The sequence below is a fragment of the Apiospora hydei genome, assembly GCF_038363865.1.
Source record: "Apiospora hydei strain CBS 114990 chromosome Unknown utg000010l_segment0_segment0, whole genome shotgun sequence".
In the NCBI taxonomy this organism is placed as follows: Eukaryota; Fungi; Ascomycota; class Sordariomycetes; order Amphisphaeriales; family Apiosporaceae; genus Apiospora; species Apiospora hydei.
In genome coordinates this window covers 2304654-2324135 of record NW_027117369.1, presented here as the reverse complement: position 1 = coordinate 2324135, position 19482 = coordinate 2304654, and the positions used below count along the sequence as shown (strand labels likewise).

Sequence of the window (19482 nt, the reverse complement as noted above, 5' to 3'; positions counted from 1 at the left end):
CCTTGTAGCTATTTCCCCCAAATTGCATAGCGAAGGATCGTCGGGACGCCCAAGGAAGGGCTCCCTCCACACATCAGCAGCGCTCAGCCCCTTGAGGCATTCGAGGGCGTATCATTCCCCCAACTCTAGGGAGAACTAATTTGTCAATACCTAATAAAACCACCATCATGAGACGCAGTTACAGGCAAAATAATGAGCATGAACCAGTTCATCCACCGAATCAGGAATGGCAACAAGTCCCAGCCTTACATCAGCCTGAAGCAACGTACTTAAGCTACCCCCTGGTGGATTCCAGTACATCTAGCAATATGACAAACATCCATTGCATGTCCTCATGCTCTGAAGGATACCACCGACGTTGCATTGGGACGTCTCACCATCCGGTTCTCGGCCATCGCCGGAACTGCCAGACTTCTGCTTCATGGCGCGCCATGCGTACCATGCTGCTGCGATGGCAGCAAACGTCGCCACCTCCGCGGCCACTGGTACAATAAAGTTAGTGCTTAGATTGGCGCTGTGCCAGTTTTGGGGGGGGCTCTTACAACTCGAGACCAAAACTTGCTGCCATGTCCAGGCAACACCACCGTCGCTGTTGCTTGGATAGTCTCTACTCGGCACTGCCAAAAGTCCGCACATCCACGATATGGGTGTCTGGCTTTATTAGCCACGGGATCTGTTGCGAAGAGAATAGTAAAACTCACGAAAATGACAGTGACGGCGGTAAAGACGAAAAGTATCTCGTTCTGCCATTCTCCCTCTTGAACTCGTTTTTTGGCATCCTCGGCTAGAGTGCTGGTGTTCGTCGCAACAATCAGGTTTCCTCGCATATGCTTGATATCAAGAAGATACCTTATCTTGTAATGACAGGGATATTAGTATTCTACCAGTATTGCCATGAAATAGTAAATGTGCATGTAGAGGACGAACTCACTGAGCCTTCCACCGACTTTGCATCTCGCAACAGCTCTTCAACCCTCGAGCTTCGAACGCCCAAGCCTGTTTTGAGCTTGACCAAAGTCTCTTGCTCAGATTCTTGCCGGGGTTTCTTGAAATTTTCGTATTTCTCGATCACGTCGAGCTGCTGGTGGAAGATTCGGTCAATCATCCTTAGCTCGTCTTTGATATCCTTGATCTCTCGCAGTTGGTCCGCATCTTCACTTGTGTCGGACATCGGATTCTGGCCAACCTTCGTCGTTTCCTCCTTCATCAGTGTACCAAGCTTTTTATATGCTTCCAATTCCCCTTTCGCCTGGAATAGCATCAATACGTTATTTCTAAGTCATCCAACTGTTATCTCCACTTACTAGTCGTGCAATGCTCTGGTCGAACATCTCAAGTACATTTTCCTCGAAGCCGCAGTTGCTTGGCGGATCAAAGACTTCGACGGCGGATTTAATCATCAGCAGAACCACTGAATTCAAATCACCTGGTCGATTCTGGACTAGAGCTTCTTCGAGGCATGTCGTGCGGGAACCGCCTGGGCTGCAATGAGGGAATGCGGTGATGATGGTTTCTTAAAGTGCATGGGATGTTAAAAAACCTAGGCATTGGGTAGCAAGAAAAAAAGGTAGGGCTCACCAGAGTCCATCTTCCAAATCCACATCTGATTTACCATCAAAATGTTCTTCTGGTGGGCCTCAGGCTGGTTCGGCTGATTTTGTCGCCTTCTAGATTTGGTGACAATCTGATCGTTGTTCCGGCGATCAGTTTCCCTCTTGCTTAGGGAGATGTAGTAAGACTCATCCAGAGTGCATGGCTTGTGCAATACTCTCTTCCAATTTGCTGTGGTCTCATTGCGCTTCTTCCCCACGAAACGATCTGCTAGAAGTTGTTGGATTCCAGCATCAAAGTAGGGAATCTGTAAAATTTGAAGACTAGTCAGATGACCGTTCGACTTGGAAACAGAAGGCTGAAATGCTCACCACCAGCGAGAACATTTCATCGTTGGTTTTATGGAATGTATCGAATGATGGCCGTCGCATTCCGGGATGGGTGAGCGGGCATGGGATTTCGTTGTAGACTTCATCAACGAATGATCGCACCCCGGTTGAGTATGCGCGGAGGGCGTGATCGTCCAGGCCACTCAGTTCGCGCATAGCCTCCTAGAATGGTGCATCTTTTAGTGTAGTCCAGTAAAAGTACTCATGAAAAAGACTGGGACTTTGAGACGGAAATGCCATTCTCACCTCCACCCAGGTTCTCTGTCAACAGTTAGCGATCATAGTAGACGACTTGGGGGAAACGCTTTGTGATCGTACATCGGTTTCAGGAAGGTGAATCCATCGGTATGGTTTCGTATCTGGAGAAGCTCCATTGGTAACAGTTGATACGCTGTAGCGTTTTGTGAAGAATTCGGGGTCAGCTATGCATTTCATGTCAGAACTGACAGAATCAAGCGAATAACGCCTCAAGATTAGTAGCATCTGTTGAAGGGTGGACCTTATAGGCGCTTCCAAGGTCTCAGCCAGCTTCTTCAACATCGTGTATCGCAGTGTTTTGGTGCATTGTCGTTGATTGGGCAAAACTCCTTTCCTCAGCAGCAGCTCCAAAACTTCCACATGATCTTTGCCAACATCTGGAGGGGATTTCCGGGCGTCCCCTAAGAACCGACGGTGTGCAGGCCTTTCAACAATCGCATCAAAGACCCCGTCGAACACTGGAGTGAGTTCCCCGCCAATAGTATTGATAATTAGCTCTGCGATATCGTATCGGCCAAAACAAGCTGCTTCGTGGAGCGCGGTGTATCCAAGACGATCGTGCAGACCGGGCTGCACTGTGCCACCATCCAAGAGTTCTTTCACTCTGTTGTGGTTTCCCTTTGCTGTTGCAACAAGCAGGTCGGAAATAGTAACCTCGATGTCCAATATCGGTTTTGGGCCATTCTCCAGGAGGATGTCGGGCAAACGGGCCATAATGGGGTCGATCTTGGCAGTTTCCACGGCGATGTCCAAAGCAGTCTTCGCTTCGCTGTTGATCTCAACTACTATGTTGAGATTGCTGCCTGCATACGCGAGTTGAGCAGCTACATCATAATGAAAATTTTCGATAGCGTCGAAAATCGGTGGCCGCTTGCGATCATCTAGACTATCGAGATGTGCCCATCCTTGTGCGATAGCACGCCGTACCTCGTCCAGCTGGCCATGGCGAGCAAGCGAGTGAAGGTCAATCACTTTCTCGCTTTCGACAATGGGAATCCTTGAACCGTATATAACCTTCATATCGACGCAGAGCTCGTGATCACCGTCACGAAGGACTAGGACACGGACGCTGCCGCGGCCAGACTCGAAAGCCTGGGTAAGGCGGCCCCAGAGATTGCCCTGCTCGGAAACTGGTAGGCCGGGTATTACATCACCTTCTTTGTTTAGGGCGATAACGCAACCCTGCTATAGCCATAGCCACCGCCGTAACCCTGTCCGTATCCAGATCCATGGCCCGCGCCGTACCCGTAGCTCGACCTCCCATACTTTCGACCTTTGTACCGGTCTCCCCGACCGCGCGAGTAATACGCCATCCTATCCTATCTATTTTTCTTGTTTTAATCTAACAAAAGCAAAAGCGTAAGAAACGAGAGAAAAGCCAGGAACCCTCCCGGTCCTGTCGTATGCGGGCGTCCTACCCTTTTAATTTAATTCCTCTATTTCTACGTCGGTAGGGTCCGCGCCCCGCCCCTTTAAGCTTTTACCTTATTTAATTAATCCGTTTATCGTTTAGCCGGATATTTTATTTATATTAATAAACATTCGTCGTTTTTTCGTTTCTCGAGGGTTTAAAACCTATCCGCTAGTTTTAGTTTAATTTATATATAAAGTTAAAGAGAGTTAATCCGTCGCTTAATAGGTTAAACCGGTGGCTAAACGCTATATATTCGTCGTTTAAGCTCCTCTTATCCTTCGTTATTACGCTTTTTTAAATACTTTTTAAGCCGCCCCTCTAAGTTAAGGATTAATAAGTCCGGCTTATTCTTTACTTTTTAACTTTTATTTATTTTAATCGTTTAAGCTTTTTTATTTAATTAACCGTATTTACCTTCGTAATTAACTCGGCTATATATCCTTTTTCGCTCTTTTAATACCTTCGTCGCTCCGCTCTTTTAATATTATAAAGCTCCGCCTCGTACCCCGGGATTTTATAATGGGATTATCTTTTAAAATTTAATTAATATTACTTATAAATATCACTAACGTCACTAGCGCATTTATATCTAGTGCATTATATACTTTAATTTAATTTAATTTAAGTCGTCCCCTTTACTTTTAAATAATCGTATACTACTTAAATCTACCGTTTATACGCGATATTACTCCGCGTATTTACGAACTTTCGTATTTAGTAAAGGATAATTATTATTATTGCAAGTCCAAATCACAGGCTTCCCGAAGCGAATCATTTTCTGCGCCCGGTATTTCCCCGTCGCGATAAAGTCCTTCTAATACCCGAGCAATTCCCGCCAATACGGGAACGCACCTATATCTATATTATTTAGTATAAGATGCGTATAATCCTCCTTTATTTTATTTATCGACCACCCTCCGGTTATCCGCGTAGGCTTTCCAAACGAATACGCCCACTCCGTCTTTCCCGTATGGGGCTCCCCACGCACAATAATCGCCCGAGGCCGCCCCTTAAACGCCGCATCCACATACTTCGCTTTCCACGCCGCCAACGCCTCCGGCACTACCCACGGCTTCGGGATATAATCCCGCACGTATACCCCCGTCCGCTACTTCTTGCGAGACGCCAACGTTTGAATCTGATGGATATGCTTCACAAAGAAGAGGGGATCCCCCTGCATCACCTCCCATACTTGATCCTCGTACTCCGCGTCGATGGCCCGCTTACACAATACCCGCTGTGGCTCCTCCCTCCCTTCGGGTATCGGAATTCGCCGACCGAACGTGTAGTCCAACCCTTCTTTCTCCATATATCCCTGCGTCCCGCGCAAAAAGGCCCGGGGTGTCTGCCCCTCCCACACACGAAGCGGCCGGAAATGAATCGCCGAGGTGTCCACCACCCGCTCCCCGTCTACCATCCTCCACACCGTAAACGTCCGATGCATGTCCCGAAAATGCCGGCGCGAGTCAAATGCCATTACAACGTGATAATGCGGATTCCCATCTATATAAACCTCCCGCACTCCGTACATCTCCGCCCCCGCCTCTTCCAAGGAGGTCGGGTTCCTAGGCGCGCCCTTCGCCTTCAACCCGGGGAGTACCGACTCCAAAAAACATCGCTCAAACTCCTTATGATCCTCCATACCGCTCTGCGTATACGTAATGAACAAGTAGCGACCCCGCCACTCGTACGCCTTCCCCGACGGCGTGTCTTCGTAGTCCACCTCGTCCCATGCGCCCGTCCTCTCGGGCTCCCCGTCGACATCTCCCGTTAAGACGATACCACTATCCTGCGACGCCATCCTCGCGACGCCTATCCGCTTCCGCTTCACACTACAAAAAGCCAGGAACCCTCCCGGTCCTGTCGTGTGCGGGCGTCCTGCCCTCTTAACCCAATTCCTCTATCTCCACGTCGGTGGGGTCCGCGCCCCGCCCCACCAGGCTTCCACCCTGTCTGACTGGTCCGTCCATCGTCTGGCCGGACATCCTGTTTATACCAATGAGCACCCGTCGTTCCTTCGTCTCTCGAGGGTTTGGGATCCATCCCGAGAGGGGGCAAGTACGGAGTGCCGCGATGTGCTTTTTGCGAGGCACTGGGGTGGCGGCCGAAAACAGTGTGGTGGTGCATGCGGTGCTGAACCGCGATTACCGACGAAGGGGCGATAGATCCTGTTGGCGGGCCCGGCGTGGTAGAGTATGGCGTGGATGAGTTAGTGCGAATCCAGGGGATGAGTATGTGTCTTATTATACCCGATGGGAACATAATTATATAGGAAGACGATTTTAGTCGGGGCGTTATAGCCAGGGAGGAGGAGAATGTAGTGAGAAAGGTTTCGGGTGTACAATTTAGCGAGGACGTGGTTGTGAATGGCGTCAAGCCAGGTAAGCTGCAAAGTGTAGAGTAGTATGTAAGATGGAAATAGATGCATTACGCCGGGCCCAAATTTGTGACGTCGAGGTTCGGTTTTATACGATGATAGTAATAACATGCGATATGGAAAAAATAAGAACTTTATTTATAGGTTACGCTACGACACGGAGTTTATAAAAAACAATGTAATAATTTCGTTTTCTATGTCTCGTTTTTTAATTATATATAGGGTGTATAGTGATAAGGTTAGTAATATCTGCAAGTAGTACTAATTGAATATCGGGGTACGGGGCGGAGCCCTAAAACATTAGAGGAGCGGAGCGACGGAGGTGTTAAGAGAACGAAGAGGGATGCACGGCTATAGAACATTAGACAGTAACGCACGATAGATAGAACGAGGGAGCGAAAGCGATTGAGACGGATAAAAGCTAAGAGGCGAGGGACGAGCTGGACTTACTGGTCCTCGACCCGGAGGGTATCCGAAGGAGCGCAGCGACGAAGGACAGGAGGAGCCTGGGCGACGAGTGTGTGGCTGGGCTCTGTACCAATGACCTTTCCGTTCTTCACGTCGTCGTCGAGTGATCCACCATCTGGTGGGACCCATCCGCTGGTCCTGGTCCAACCTATATGCCCTCCTGAAGGTCTAGGACGCGGTACTGATAAAAAATAGGGCCGCGCATTATCTGAACCACGACGCTGGGGCTTGGGTGCTGGATTTGCGACGACTGCTCGTGCAGCTGTTTGGTGAACAAATCGACACCGAGGTAGCGGTGTTGACCGGTGGCGGCTGAGGTGGAGATGCGGATAACTTGGCAAGGGCGGCCCTGGAGGAACAGGATGTCGCCTAAGCGGATGTGATGGCAGGGGATGACCACACTATTGTGCTGGGGTTGCGAGGGCTCATTGTCACCCTCTGTGGTATCTTGGCTGGTGCCATGGCCGATATTGCCTGTGTCATCTTATGGCGAGGTCAGTTGGGGTAGCAGCGACAAGTTGACTGACTCTCGCTTTCCTATATGACTGCTGCAGTTGGGTTTGTCACACTCTTACCATTTCGGTCGCTGGAATCGGACGAGGGACGCCAACCCACTTCCTTAATACTTATGTTTCCCGTAGTGTCGATATTGATAGGTCGTAGGTCTAATCGATCTTTAATATTTCGCGTATGTATTGTCTCCAGGGCTTTTTCAGAGAACGCTCACCATCTTTGTTATCGTCAGCCATCGGATCGTAAGTTGAAGGTTTACCATGTGTTCACGGAAGTGGATATGAACAGACTGTCAAGATGGACTAAGAACATACTAATACGAAGGGGAAGATATATGCAATCATAGGAAACGAGAACTGTTTCTTATCACATCTAAATCCATGTGCCTTATAGCCTGATAAGCACAGTATGCAAGTCTGACGCAATTTCGTAAGTCCCCGCACGGGTAGCAAGAGCGTCAGATCATTGATTGGCATTCTGATGAACGGAACAACCGGAAATGCTTTGTATTCGTTGGCTTGCAGCCCACCCTACCAATGAGCAAATAAGGGAAAAGAAAAGATAAGAGGGGGAAAAGCAATACGAAGCGGCTGAACAATAAACACAATAGGTCGGTCACTGGGCGGGGTCCATGCCGAGTCATCGATTCGCCTATCTTTCCGTATTGGTTCTCAGGGGATGCTTCGCGCCCCGGCCTGCAACATTGATCCTTCAAAAATGGGGGTTTGTAGGCCCCCAATGTGAAGCTGTGTGACAGGTGAGCCTGCTGGTCCAAAATATCACGGCCAGCCATGAAATGTGTAAATTCGAGGTTGCATTTCCTGTGGCTGCCAAGTAGCTTTGATGCATAATGGGTTGGTTTGGCCATACAAGGCAGGGATTACCTGATCACTCGCCCGGTGTCCGAATATGATGAGTTACATTATCTTTAAGCAAACGAAAGCGAGCCTCGTCAAATTGAATGGCTGGGATGGTGCATACAATGCGCGAGATTTTCCGCCAATGAGCTGACTTGCGGCTGAGCCATTCAAAGTCAATAGGCGGCCAGACATTGATATTCGCTGGAACAATAACATAATGCACCAGAGCAATGTGGGCCCTGAGAGTTTGCGATGTTGGTATTGTTGAAATCAAGGAATTATTATATAGACGGGAAAGTTGTAAGCAGTGCCCTTTCCAAAACAGCAGCCCCAAAAGGCGGGACTACCGGATATATAGGGGTAAACATGCCTGTGATGTTCGGCTGCTCAGCTACCCGGTCAGCTGTCGTATCTAAAGGTATGACATAACTTGATACAGTTGGGTCGTCAGAGCCAACAGTCAAAGTGGTTTGTGGCTGTACATCCATCCCTTGCGCCGGGGGATCCATATATAACCCCTTCCCCGGGACAATTTCAGAGTTGCCAAACCTTAGCCTCTCTTTCATTCAACGCTCTGCCATGGCTCTCTTCAATCGCCTGCCACCGGAACTACAGCTGAGAGTTCTTGGTGAGTGTATGAGGGGTGATATGTTCTCCATCTGCTTGTTGTCCCGTCAATTTCACTACGTCTGCACCCCGTTACTCTATCATACCATCGACTTGAGCTCTCACAACGGTGACTATATTGGCTGTATGGGGGGTCGGGGCAAGAAAATCCGAGTTCCACCGGACTGAATAGATCGTTTTGAGTGCCAAGACCTCGACGGTGCGCTGTACAAGCGACAACTGAGCTTTCTCAGAACCTTGCACGCAAAGCCAGCCTCAGCAATTCATGTGAGGGAGCTTCATTGGACCACAGTACGAATGCCATACGAGGTGGAGGAAAATGAATTGGTCCTTCATCTGCAACCATGCGCGGTCGAGTTCATGGAAGGACGCTGGGAGTGGTCGGAAACCCGACTCTACTTCCAGCTACGCAGAGAGTTCGATTTCGGCGACTGCAACTCGTATCTCTGGGACAAACTGGCGCTTATGGTTCACTTAAAAGTGGTAGATATTGCATTCATGGATGCCGAAGAAATGGAGGCAGTCCCACCGCCACCCGGCACTTGTTCTCGTCTGCTCAATCCATCCGCCTTACTGGCATGGCTTCTCGGTATCTCATAAAGTCTCTTCTGGGATCGGTGGAGACCGCGGGGCTACAACATCTCTACCTGAACAACGTCACTGAGTTTGCCGAGCTTTGCGGTATCCGGGAAGATGCAACCCTTCGCGAAAAGAGGAAGACACGGCCCTTCCCCTCGACTTCCAGCAGCCAGGCTGGACCAATGTTGACGCACCTCAGCCCGTTCTTAGACGGATGGCCAAACTTGGAAACATTGGTGATTGAAATTGTTGGCGAGCCTACACCAAATACCTGGGGGATTCCGTCGGGGAGACCGAAGAGAAGCGCTACGGAGAAATAGGGGCTTTCATCGGGTCCGTAGCGCCACACTTGCGCGTGCTGCATTTCCAACAAGGCCTCAACTTTTCGAATCATGGCTTTCACCGTCCCGGGCGTTGCGGCGGGCCTACAAATCCATACCCCGATGGGGTTCGGCCAATGGACTCACGATTCCGTCGACATATCCTACCGGCCATCACAGAAAACGCGTGGCCCAGGCTCCAGCGGTTGGAGCTGTTTGGTGTCGCATCCTATACGTACAGCCCGAATGGAGAGCCTAGAGTGGTGAACGTCCCTCTGAGTGATGCTGACCAGAACAACATACGGAGAGCGGTAGGCGATCAGGTGTGGCTTGACATACGGGCTGATGCTACGAGACACTTCTGGGCCACTATTGATTACGACGTGACGGGAATATGGGAACTATTGGAAGAGAATGATACGGAGACCGAAGAAGATGGAGTTGATACGCGCGGGGCAGAGGACAGCGATGAATGATATTCACTTTACCCTCAAATTCGGGAGGGTCTTGCCACCGGCTCGGGGCAGTGATTTGATCTCCTACGGCGGTGTAAGGAGTACTTCTCTTAAGTGTCAAGGTTGCCTCTTTGTTGCATAACCCCACTTTCTCCTCATTGTGCGCTGATACCTACCCCTTTGTTCGACTTGACAATGCCTTTATGCCATATGACCACCTCTCATGTTTCAGATATCACGAGTGTTTGGCATATTTCTTTCTCTGGATGTCAATCCGAGAGTCATAGCTACGTCTGAGTATCAGCAGTGGAAGTGCTTGCTTACTCGGGTATCAATCAGCTCAAGCTCACCTGCCCCAGGTGGGCATTGACAAGGGAATCAAATGTTTCATTTATTAGATTTTGGTAAGCCAAAATATGTCGCACCTCCTACATATATGTTAAGAGACAGCCACCTCGTATTGCCCAGAATTTGCGAACAGTACCCTGTTTTATCTGTCACTTAATCAAATACTACCTTACGTATTCAATCTGTATTTGTATTTATCCCCAGGCCATACTCAGCTAGTATTACCTGTCTCCCAATCCGACATGGAACCACATAGCGCGCCTCATAAAGGGGGTTCCGGGTCCAAATCAAGCCCCACCACAGCCGTCGCCATCGGACTTGTGGCAGTGTTCGTTACCCTCATCATAGTTTTGTTACTCGGGTTTTACTTGAAGAAAAGAAAGGGCAATAATACCGTCTTGTTAAACCCAGGCTTCAAACCACCTAATAGCTCGCTTGGGCGAGGTTTTCAACAGCCCGGGGCTCCAATATATCGTCCTGAGCGCCAGGACAACCAAAACCGGATCCCCGCTTCCCGAAGAACGGCTCAGATACCGCCTATCAACCCCGAAAATGCAGCTAGAGGCAACAATACTATAGCCCCGGCACTAAGGCACTGCCCGCGCCTTCAAGGGTATTCGAGCCCGCACCCTGAAAACCTAACCTCCACATCACCTTCCGTGCTTGTTACTGGTTCCTCAGAGAGCGAGACCACGAATCGCGCACATCACGATCAAGTTGGACCAAAGGAAAGAGTTCATGTCAACGACTGTACTCAACCATCGAGAATCCCAACTGATGAGAAAGAGCCGTATGCACCTCGTTTTGAGGAGGAGCTTACGAGCATTAGTAACCATAATAGCTACAAATCCGAAATATCGGACTCAATGGCCTCATCAGGTGGTAATATTCATGGGCCTCAACCTGGCTCATCATATCCAACAGGGGCCAGTGCGACGCAGGCCGCCCTACCCCAAATGGGCGTTCCCCCGATATAAGTCGTCAAGTCAGCGCATGCTCCTTTAGAACTCGCGGAGACCCGAGGGCTGTCTCGCCTATCTCGCCTGATACTACATAACACCCCTACAGTTACAGGTAGATCAAGCACGCCAAGAACACTTGACTCATCGACACTGTGGATGCCGTACACGGGCAAGGCCTCTGCTTGCCTCGTGAGTGAGCATCGTTCGAAGGTTACAGTATGAGTTGGGTTAGTATAGAAGAGAACGTGCCGCATGAGACACTGCAGGAGAAATAAATGCACCAACAAGAAGTTAATGGGTGCGGTGGATTTGAAATAGTGGGCGGAAGACAGTATTTAATATACACGGAATTCACAAAATCGCCTAGGCAACTTTCTGGCAGTCTAGTGGCGTCATGTATGATTTCTGGAATGTACGGTGGACAAAAAACGGTGGCAATCATCCTGGAAAGTGCTCGGTCTTTTGACGTGTATACAGGCAATAGTGGGTGAAACTAGATATTTAAGCATAAGTTGATTGTTGGGCATGTGGTGGATCTAGGAATGTAAACTCTCTGCTGAATATTCCCTGCCTCGGTTCCTGAGCCGGCATCCAATGCTACATGCGGTGAATGTGGCAGGGGGGTGGACAAAGATTCGACTGTCATGACAACCCCTGCAGCCTACCCCGGAAAGCTGGCGGAATGCGGAAGAGAGCGCGAGACAAAACACCGAGACCGTTTGCTTTCAAGCCCTACGAAATGAAATCGGATGAAATTCCAGTACCAGGGGCCAGATCGGACCCGGGCCGTGTGTGATACATGCATCTTGATTGAGATCGTTCTGCTGGACATTCCTGGCCCTAACATCCAACATCGGCGCCAAGACGCCTTGAATACTATTTCTCAAAGTAAAAGCTTCTGGCTCCCTTGAATATAAAGGACGGGCTAATTATCGTCTAGATATGACAAGCATTCATACAATAAACAATCGTATTCGTGGGTTGGGTGGGAAACGAGAAACAAGTAATCATCTTCCTCTGATAGAACCAAGTTCAGCCCAACGCATACCAATCCATAACAAAACATGAGTTATGGTTACCGACTGACTTAGCTTGAGTTTCTTTTATAAATTTCCCCTTCCCAGAAATGGTTCCCATGTCTGCACCGTTATTCTAAAAGTGCTTTTTATTTGCCAAAGAGTAGTCTACCTCAAATTACCATCAACAAGGTCTATCAAATTCAACTGGATCGCTATCGCATAGCAAAAGTCGACCACGATGACGAGCACGCCATCAACTCCAACCAGTGGCCCTACTGGGCTGAAGCCGAGAGGCGAAATCAACCAACAAGCCGTCGTGGTGGGATTTGTGGGAGGCATTCTGGCCCTATCTATCCTGGTGAGCATCGCGGCTTTGGTATGGACGCGTAAGAAGAGGAGACAGCAGGGGCCGGAGCTCAGGGGGCCGTACGGAGTCTGAGCATCGGCAAAATCCAACCCAACGGCGCATTCCAGAGGGTCAGGGGATGAATGTTTTGCGCTTCGCGTTTGGTTTCGCTTTGCTGGCGGTAGGTGAATGATCCAATATACTACATGGACAGGTTTGCAGATATGACCCGAACCCCCGAACAACTTCGTTTTGCTGCGTCTGTCAACATATTTTGAGGTAGATTTGCCATTTGCCAGACTCAGGATATCTATAATATCGTTTTCGTCCAAGTTTGACTGATTTGCAGCGTAACCAGAAAGAAACCGGCTATATGGGGATATGGAGGGCAACAATTTGGTGGGCAAGGCCGATCATTGCGTCCCTTGGAGTTTGGCTTCAGGGGTCGATTCGTCGTACAGAGAAGTAACGAGAATGCAAGCACTCCGCGATGGCAAACAGAATCGCTATCAGTACCCCTAAACACGGGCTTGGGTTTGGTTATTCGAGTAACGCAACCTGTATTTCATTTCACAACTTATTTCGTTCATTAATTCGTGCGGACATTTATTCCAGCTGCCGGATCACATCTCTGGACATGCGGAACAGCTCCCGATTAGGACTCCCGGTTGCTGATGCACATGTCTGATTGGTCCACTATGTACCCATTGTAATATGTGAACACTATGTCGCGAATGAAAGCAATTTTACCGCAGCAGTGAGACAGGCATTGACAGGCCAATCACATTGACCCGGAGCCACCTCCTGCCAAGTCCCCACGCGGTAGATGAGCCGGCTGGGTATCACCAAATCGCAAGCAACCCTGTTATCTTCAAGATCTCAAGTCTAGGCGAATGTCGGTCGCGCTAGGATTGAGTACTCGGTAGATGTCTTGAGGGGCTGCAGACAGACGCTCGCCCGGCTGTCGGATCTGGCTCATGGGAGGAGGAATGCATAAGTAGGTATCTATTCTCGGCCCCCTTGGCATATCACCCCGTCACCGCTGCAGGACACCCCAAACTACATTTTCTGCTACTATCTACTGTAACGATGCATCTGAGTAAGCTATCGACCATCGCCTTGTTGGCGCGAGGCATCCAGGCCGCTGCCGTCCTGCGATTTGGATGTTCGCAGATCATCGTCGAGCGTCTCGACCCGTACGCAAGCACCACGCCAACAACGTCAAAGTGGAATATGTGCTGATGCTTCTGAGTAGTCTGGTTAACCCCGGTGACAATCCATCACCACATGTGCACCAAGTAAGTGTCATCCTAAAAAGCCCCTTTCGAGATGTACCACCATGATACTAACACTCTCAAAGGTCGTCGGCGGCGTAAGTCCAGCCCTTTAACCGGACTTAGCAGCGAGTCCCCTGAAAAGAACTGACATCAAGACTTCGCGACACCATTAGAATGCCTTCTCAGCCCTGATCCCCCAGTCCGACGTCTCGGAGCTGGCCAACTGCACCACCTGCACCTTCAGCGAGGACCTGTCCAACTACTGGACGGCCAATATGTACTTCAAGGCGCGCAACGGGACCTACAAGCGCGTCGGCCAGATCCCGAACCGATTCCTCAACGGCGAGACGGGCGGGATGACGGTCTACTACACGGGCGCCTACGACGGATCCAAGGTCACGGCCTTCAAGCCTGTACGTGTCACTTCCGTGCCATAATCAACGGTTTTGAGGAGGAGGAAGTGGGTAGACAGGGTCAAGATGCCTGTCTATAGGGGAACCGAGCGCACCGCTGATAGAGCATGCTTTCTGACTCCGAAACCACAGGGCTTCCGCATGCTGGCAGGCGACCCCCTGCAAAGAGCCGCGGGCGGCGTGACCAAGTGGAACGCCATCTGCTTCCGCTGCTACAACGCCAAGAACTTCGGCGGCGACAACTACGCCCCCTGCGCCGACCCGTCCGTCGACTCGGTCGCGCTGCCCAACAAGATGTGCCCCGGCGGCATCCGGACGACGATCCGGTTCCCCACGTGAGTTTTCCCGCCGCCTTTCTCCGCCTAGCTAAGCCGGGTGTGCGTTTTCTGCGTGTGGTTGCATCCTGATCTTTGCGTGTCCAGGTGCTGGGACGGCAAGAACCTCGACAGCCCCGACCACACCTCCCACGTCTCCTACCCGGTCTCGGGCACCTTCGAGAACAGCGGCCCGTGTCCCACGACGCACCCCGTCAAGCTGCCGCAGCTCATGTTCGAGGTGATCTGGGACACGGCCCCCTTCAACGACAAGGCGCTGTGGCCGGCCGACGGGTCGCAGCCCTTCGTCTTCAGCCAGGGTGACGAGTAAGGCCCCACCAAACCCCCGATCAGCACTACTTGGCTGACTGACTGACCAACCCCGAAAACAGCACCGGCTACGGCCAGCACGGCGACTACGTCTTCGGCTGGAAGGGCAGCGCCCTCCAGAACGCCATCGACGCCGGCTGCTTCGGCGCCACCTGCCGCGCCCTCAAGACGCAGACCTTCGCCGCCGCCAACAAGTGCGCCGTGCCCAAGGAGGTCAAGGAGGATGTCGAGGGATGTAAGTAGCAGTACCCCCCATATCACCGCGCGCCCAGCCCCTTGGATTCACACAATTGGCTGGCCGTGACCCTCTCTGGGGAATTTGACGGACCGACTGACCTATCGTTCGATATAGGGCTTACTGAGCTCCCGGGTGGTTCCATGGGTATGTGAGGTGAGGAACCACAAGATGCGACGCCGTTCGTGGTTGATAGCGTCGGTATTGGATGCGAGGACACCTTGACATAGGGGCAAATTGGACTGGGACAGCCAAACTGTCTGGGGAGTGAGCGATCTTGGGTTTCAATTATGTGTGGTATATATATATACTGTGACTTCGTTGGATAACATAAATACAAATCCCTTGTCAAGGCATGAAGGGGGTATCATTACCTTTGCCTAGTAGCTTTAGCATGACAACATGAATCGTAGCAAAGCGGCGTCGGGAGATTCGTATCCCACGCACCTCGTCCCGTCCCATCGTGATGTACCATGGGCCGTGAGCCCTCCCTAGAACATGTCCCTAAAATGCTGGTACACACTTCCCGGCTTATCCACGCCGCCGACGCCAAAGGGCGTTGACGGAGGCCCTTCATCTTCCGCGGTCGGGCCTGTGGAGGTGGCCCGCTCGTCGAAGCCGTTCATGCCCATGTAGCCCTCGAAGATCTTGGACATCTCGTTGGAGAGATGCCATCCGTTGGGCGGCACGGCCGGACTTGTCGTCGCCGTGGGCGCCTGCTGCTGTTGCGAAGGGGGTGGAGCCGCTCGCGGATATGATTGTTGCGCTGCTGCTCTGTGTGGTGACTGCGCCGGCGCCGCTGCTATATGCTGTCCTGTTGCCAGGCCCGCCATGGTAAGTGCGGCACTGGAATGGGGATCTTCGTCCTGCGCCAGGCCCAGGCGAGGTGCGACTTCTTTGAGTGACGCTATCGTGCGCCATAACCTCCTAGACACGTCGGATTTCGATGAAAGATCCTTGACGAGCTCCAGCGCCATATAGAACTCGTCACGACAGCCTGAGCTGAAGTTGAGAGGGGCATGGCATGATGCGAGAAACAAGACGGCGATGGCCGAAGAAAGGAATTGATGATAGAAGACTTGCGATCTCCGATACAGACTCGTCGTGTTGTGCAGATTTGTCAGATATATGATGCAGTTCTTGGCCAGCCTGACGGCGCGCTCGGCAAGCGTCATATTCTCTATAATGCTGCTGTGAGTATGGAGGACTGGAGTATAGAGCCAGAGGCGCATCTGGTTAAGTCGAAGATACGTCCAAATTTGTTGTCGTTGCAAGTCGTAGCCTCTCTCAGGCGCTGTCGCGGGCACAAAATGGCGAGGCATCGACTCCCAGTCGGGAAGCTCTAATTGCGCATCGGCTGGAGCGTTCGTGTACCATTGCTTGATCTTTGCGTCCAAGTGTTCCAACTCGGCTGGTCGTAGATCAACAGGTCGGTCGAAGTGGCGCACATACTCCCACACCTTAGCGCCTAGTCGTGAGTAGCTGATCATTGCATGCAAAAAGGGGTGCTCATCCTGAGACTATTAGCACAAGCTGGACCAATGAAGGACGGGCGGACAGCCACCTATTACTTACCGGACCGGGCAGCTGAGAATCGATATCGCCGTCTTGCAGGACATATGGAAGCCCTGTGCCAAAACTCCACCGCCGATCAAGGATGTAGGCTGTCCAGAAGGTGTGGATTGCATCCCTGCGTTCGGTGTCGTCCTTAATCCGCATGATGGTTTCGCGACGATGAAGACCAAGCTCAATACAGTGTCGCGCAACTTGTCCGATTATACGCCATGAAAGAATCTCATCGTTCGTTAAGAACCGGTAGCCAGCGCAGAGGGCCAGAATAGGGAGATTGGCCACGTCGCTCGGGTCGGTAATGAGCATCCTCTCGAGCCTCGACCGCATGCTCTCGAAGAGTCTGGTCGCACGCTCGCTGGTGCCATGTGCCTCTATTACCAGGCCAATGCAGAGAACAATCTTGAGGAGCAGGGACTTGGTGTCGACAATGTTCTCGCCCTGGACCTGAGTTGGCTGACCAAAGCTCTTCTTGACAGCATCCTTCCACGAACAAATAAATTTGACATGGTTGATGACCGACTCGATCTGGATGACAGGATACATGATGCCAATTTCCTCCTCGTGTACTCTGCATAGGCGAATCATCTCGTCCTGATCGTATTCCCAAAGCGGATCGAGTTGGCGCGAGGAGTTGGATTGCGATTCCATGGTTCGCGGTGCAGGCGCTGCTGGAGAGTCAACTGGCGTGTCCTCTGGCACGGTATGGCCACCGTCAGTCGAGCCGTCCATATTACTGTAACCCAACTTGTGGAGGGTGGTTCTCGCAATGTCCAAATTGAAGTTGGCACTCGTCGGTCCCCGGAACCCAGCATCTCGGAGCTGAGAGAGGTCGGCCCTTGTTAGGGATTGCGCAGAAGGAGAAGAAGCAGAAGGTGTGCCGGCGCTCAGGCTCGGGGGTATAGGTAGGACGCGGTCGTTGATGGGCGCCAGCCGTAACGTCTCGGACCGGAGTGAATTCATGTTGTTGAACAGGGTCTCGACCTGCTCCTGTAACCGGGTAACTGTGTTGGCCATGTCCTTATATTCGTCCGAGTCCTTGAAGTTGGTCGAACAGCAATTGGGCGCGTATAGACATTGTAGGTTGAGGTTGCCGCATCTTTGACAAGGGGTTTCGCCGTTGCATTTGATCTTCCGACGTTTACATTCGTTACTGGAGGGTCGAAGTTCATGGTTAGCTTTGGGGGTGGCCGACGACAATCAAGTGATATGATACGGTGCGGCGAACTGCAGGACGAGTTGGCGAAACTGCTCCTTGCGACACACGGGCTGGAGAGGGTACAACGACAGGTGCGGTGATCGCATGTGGTGAAACACTGGAGCGCGTCGGGAGGACGGCATCACGTACCAAGCAATGGAGATGTAGCGATTGCGCTTGCTTCGCTGCTGTTTGCTGCTACTGTTGCCATTGCCGCTGCCGGGCGAGTCCTCGATGCTCTTCCGTTTTGTGCCTCCATGCCCACTATTGCCGCCGACGGCCGAGGACGGTGCCTGGTTGGCGAGGTCGGTGTGGCCCATTGAGGTCGAGGCGGCTCGGTGCGAGAGTGCGGAATTGTTGCCGGCGACGACGGAACTGGGCGAGCCCAGGGCTGAAGGGGAAAAGCTCGCTTGGGTCTCGGCCAAGGGTGTGATGCCATTCTGGGTGAGGTATCGAAGATCGCTGACTTGGTTCTCGAGCTGGTCCATTGTGCTGCTGTCGTCGTCGTTGGTCGTCTCGCGTTCGTTGGCTGGCCTTTCATCGCCCAGTGGCCGTGTTCATGCTGTTTGGTCGCGTTCGCTCTGCTGTGTGTGGTCTCATGGCCCCGTCAGTCTTTTTGCGCGCCGGAGAGGGCGGGAGGCTCTGGGCATTATGAGGGACTGATTTCCGCCCGGCGCAGGCAAGGGCCACAGGCTGACAGGGGACCACTCAGGTATTGCAGCGGTCCCCTAGCAGGCAGCCTAGCCTAGTGGTAGCACTATCCGGCAATGCGGGCCCCAGAAAATAGTGGCGACGCTTGGCTGGCGGTCCCCTCCTGCCCTCTATTTCTTCTGGCTGCACCGATCTTGACAGCCATGCGTCCTGCTTGATGATCTCACGAGCTGAGATAGCATCTTGGCAGAACCCATATGCTGATGGGCTTCCTTGGAGATGATCATGTTCGACGAGGCCCTCGCTGCTGGCGATCGAGGGGCTTGCACTGGTCTGTGGTTTTCCGAAGCCGAGGCTGATTGATGGTGGGGCACTGGGTGAGGAAGGGAAGGTCCAGGTCCAGCGCACTGCGTCCCACACAATTCCCAGTGACTCGCAGTGATCAACCACTGATCGCAACACGGCCTTTCCACCTTCAGCTGTCAGCTGTCACTTCCATTGATCCTATCCTTGAACACTGGGCTTCGCGCTTTCGCCTTGCCAGCTCGGCCGAAATGGGGTTTACTGGGCGATAGAAGAACCGATTACCCCTGCTATAGCGACATTGGATCTACAACATAGCCATTCCACTCTCCCATCCCGATGTCGCGGGCGAACATTACTTGTTCTCGGCCCAGCTTGCGAGCTTGGGTACGAGCTTGTTGCCCTTTTCGGCCGTCGCCTGGAATGAGACCTAAACCTCGGCTCTCGAGCCGGACATTATAACTAGGCCCCGTGCATCTCTACTAGCTAGCAGTCATTGTTTGCACCCAAGTATGCAGATGCAAGCCTCAACGGCCTTTAAATGAGATGTTTCCTCGCCTTGCCCAAAACGACCGTTGTAATTACACGTTTGCTTAGCACGCAGACGGCGTCGTCACTTGCACTCCATTCCACGTGGCCAGTGTCGTTAACTTGTTTTTGGCATCCTAGCGCCTGCTGTAGGGCGCGCTTTCTCCGAAGTGGTATT

General features: G+C 51.7%; 4 protein-coding genes across 4 annotated transcripts; 2 read left to right on the top strand and 2 right to left on the bottom strand.

The window, feature by feature from the left end:
* Window positions 1-607: 607 nt before the first annotated feature.
* PG997_014945 (uncharacterized protein) lies at window positions 608-7035 on the bottom strand (the record flags this gene model as incomplete). Its single annotated transcript, XM_066819259.1, has 8 exons — window positions 608-673; window positions 702-854; window positions 932-1249; window positions 1305-1436; window positions 1613-1858; window positions 2388-3380; window positions 6633-6909; window positions 7025-7035. The coding sequence occupies 8 exons, from the start codon at window positions 7033-7035 to the stop codon at window positions 608-610; spliced, it is 2196 nt and encodes a 731-aa protein (XP_066661447.1).
* Window positions 7036-12378: 5343 nt separating this feature from the next.
* PG997_014944 (uncharacterized protein) lies at window positions 12379-12579 on the top strand (the record flags this gene model as incomplete). The annotated part of the gene is made up of 1 exon (XM_066819258.1): window positions 12379-12579. One exon carries the CDS (start codon window positions 12379-12381, stop codon window positions 12577-12579), a length of 201 nt encoding a protein of 66 aa, XP_066661446.1.
* A 996-nt stretch (window positions 12580-13575) lies between these two features.
* On the top strand, window positions 13576-15201 carry PG997_014943 (uncharacterized protein; the record flags this gene model as incomplete). The annotated part of the gene is made up of 8 exons (XM_066819257.1): window positions 13576-13682; window positions 13742-13784; window positions 13847-13858; window positions 13937-14176; window positions 14309-14511; window positions 14599-14817; window positions 14883-15055; window positions 15173-15201. Coding segments are annotated over 8 exons (1026 nt in total), but the record flags the coding sequence as incomplete, so codon positions are not given.
* Window positions 15202-15546: 345 nt separating this feature from the next.
* PG997_014942 (transcriptional regulatory protein) lies at window positions 15547-18310 on the bottom strand (the record flags this gene model as incomplete). Its single annotated transcript, XM_066819256.1, has 3 exons — window positions 15547-16569; window positions 16631-17777; window positions 17841-18310. 3 exons carry the CDS (start codon window positions 18308-18310, stop codon window positions 15547-15549), a joined length of 2640 nt encoding a protein of 879 aa, XP_066661444.1.
* Window positions 18311-19482: the final 1172 nt, after the last annotated feature.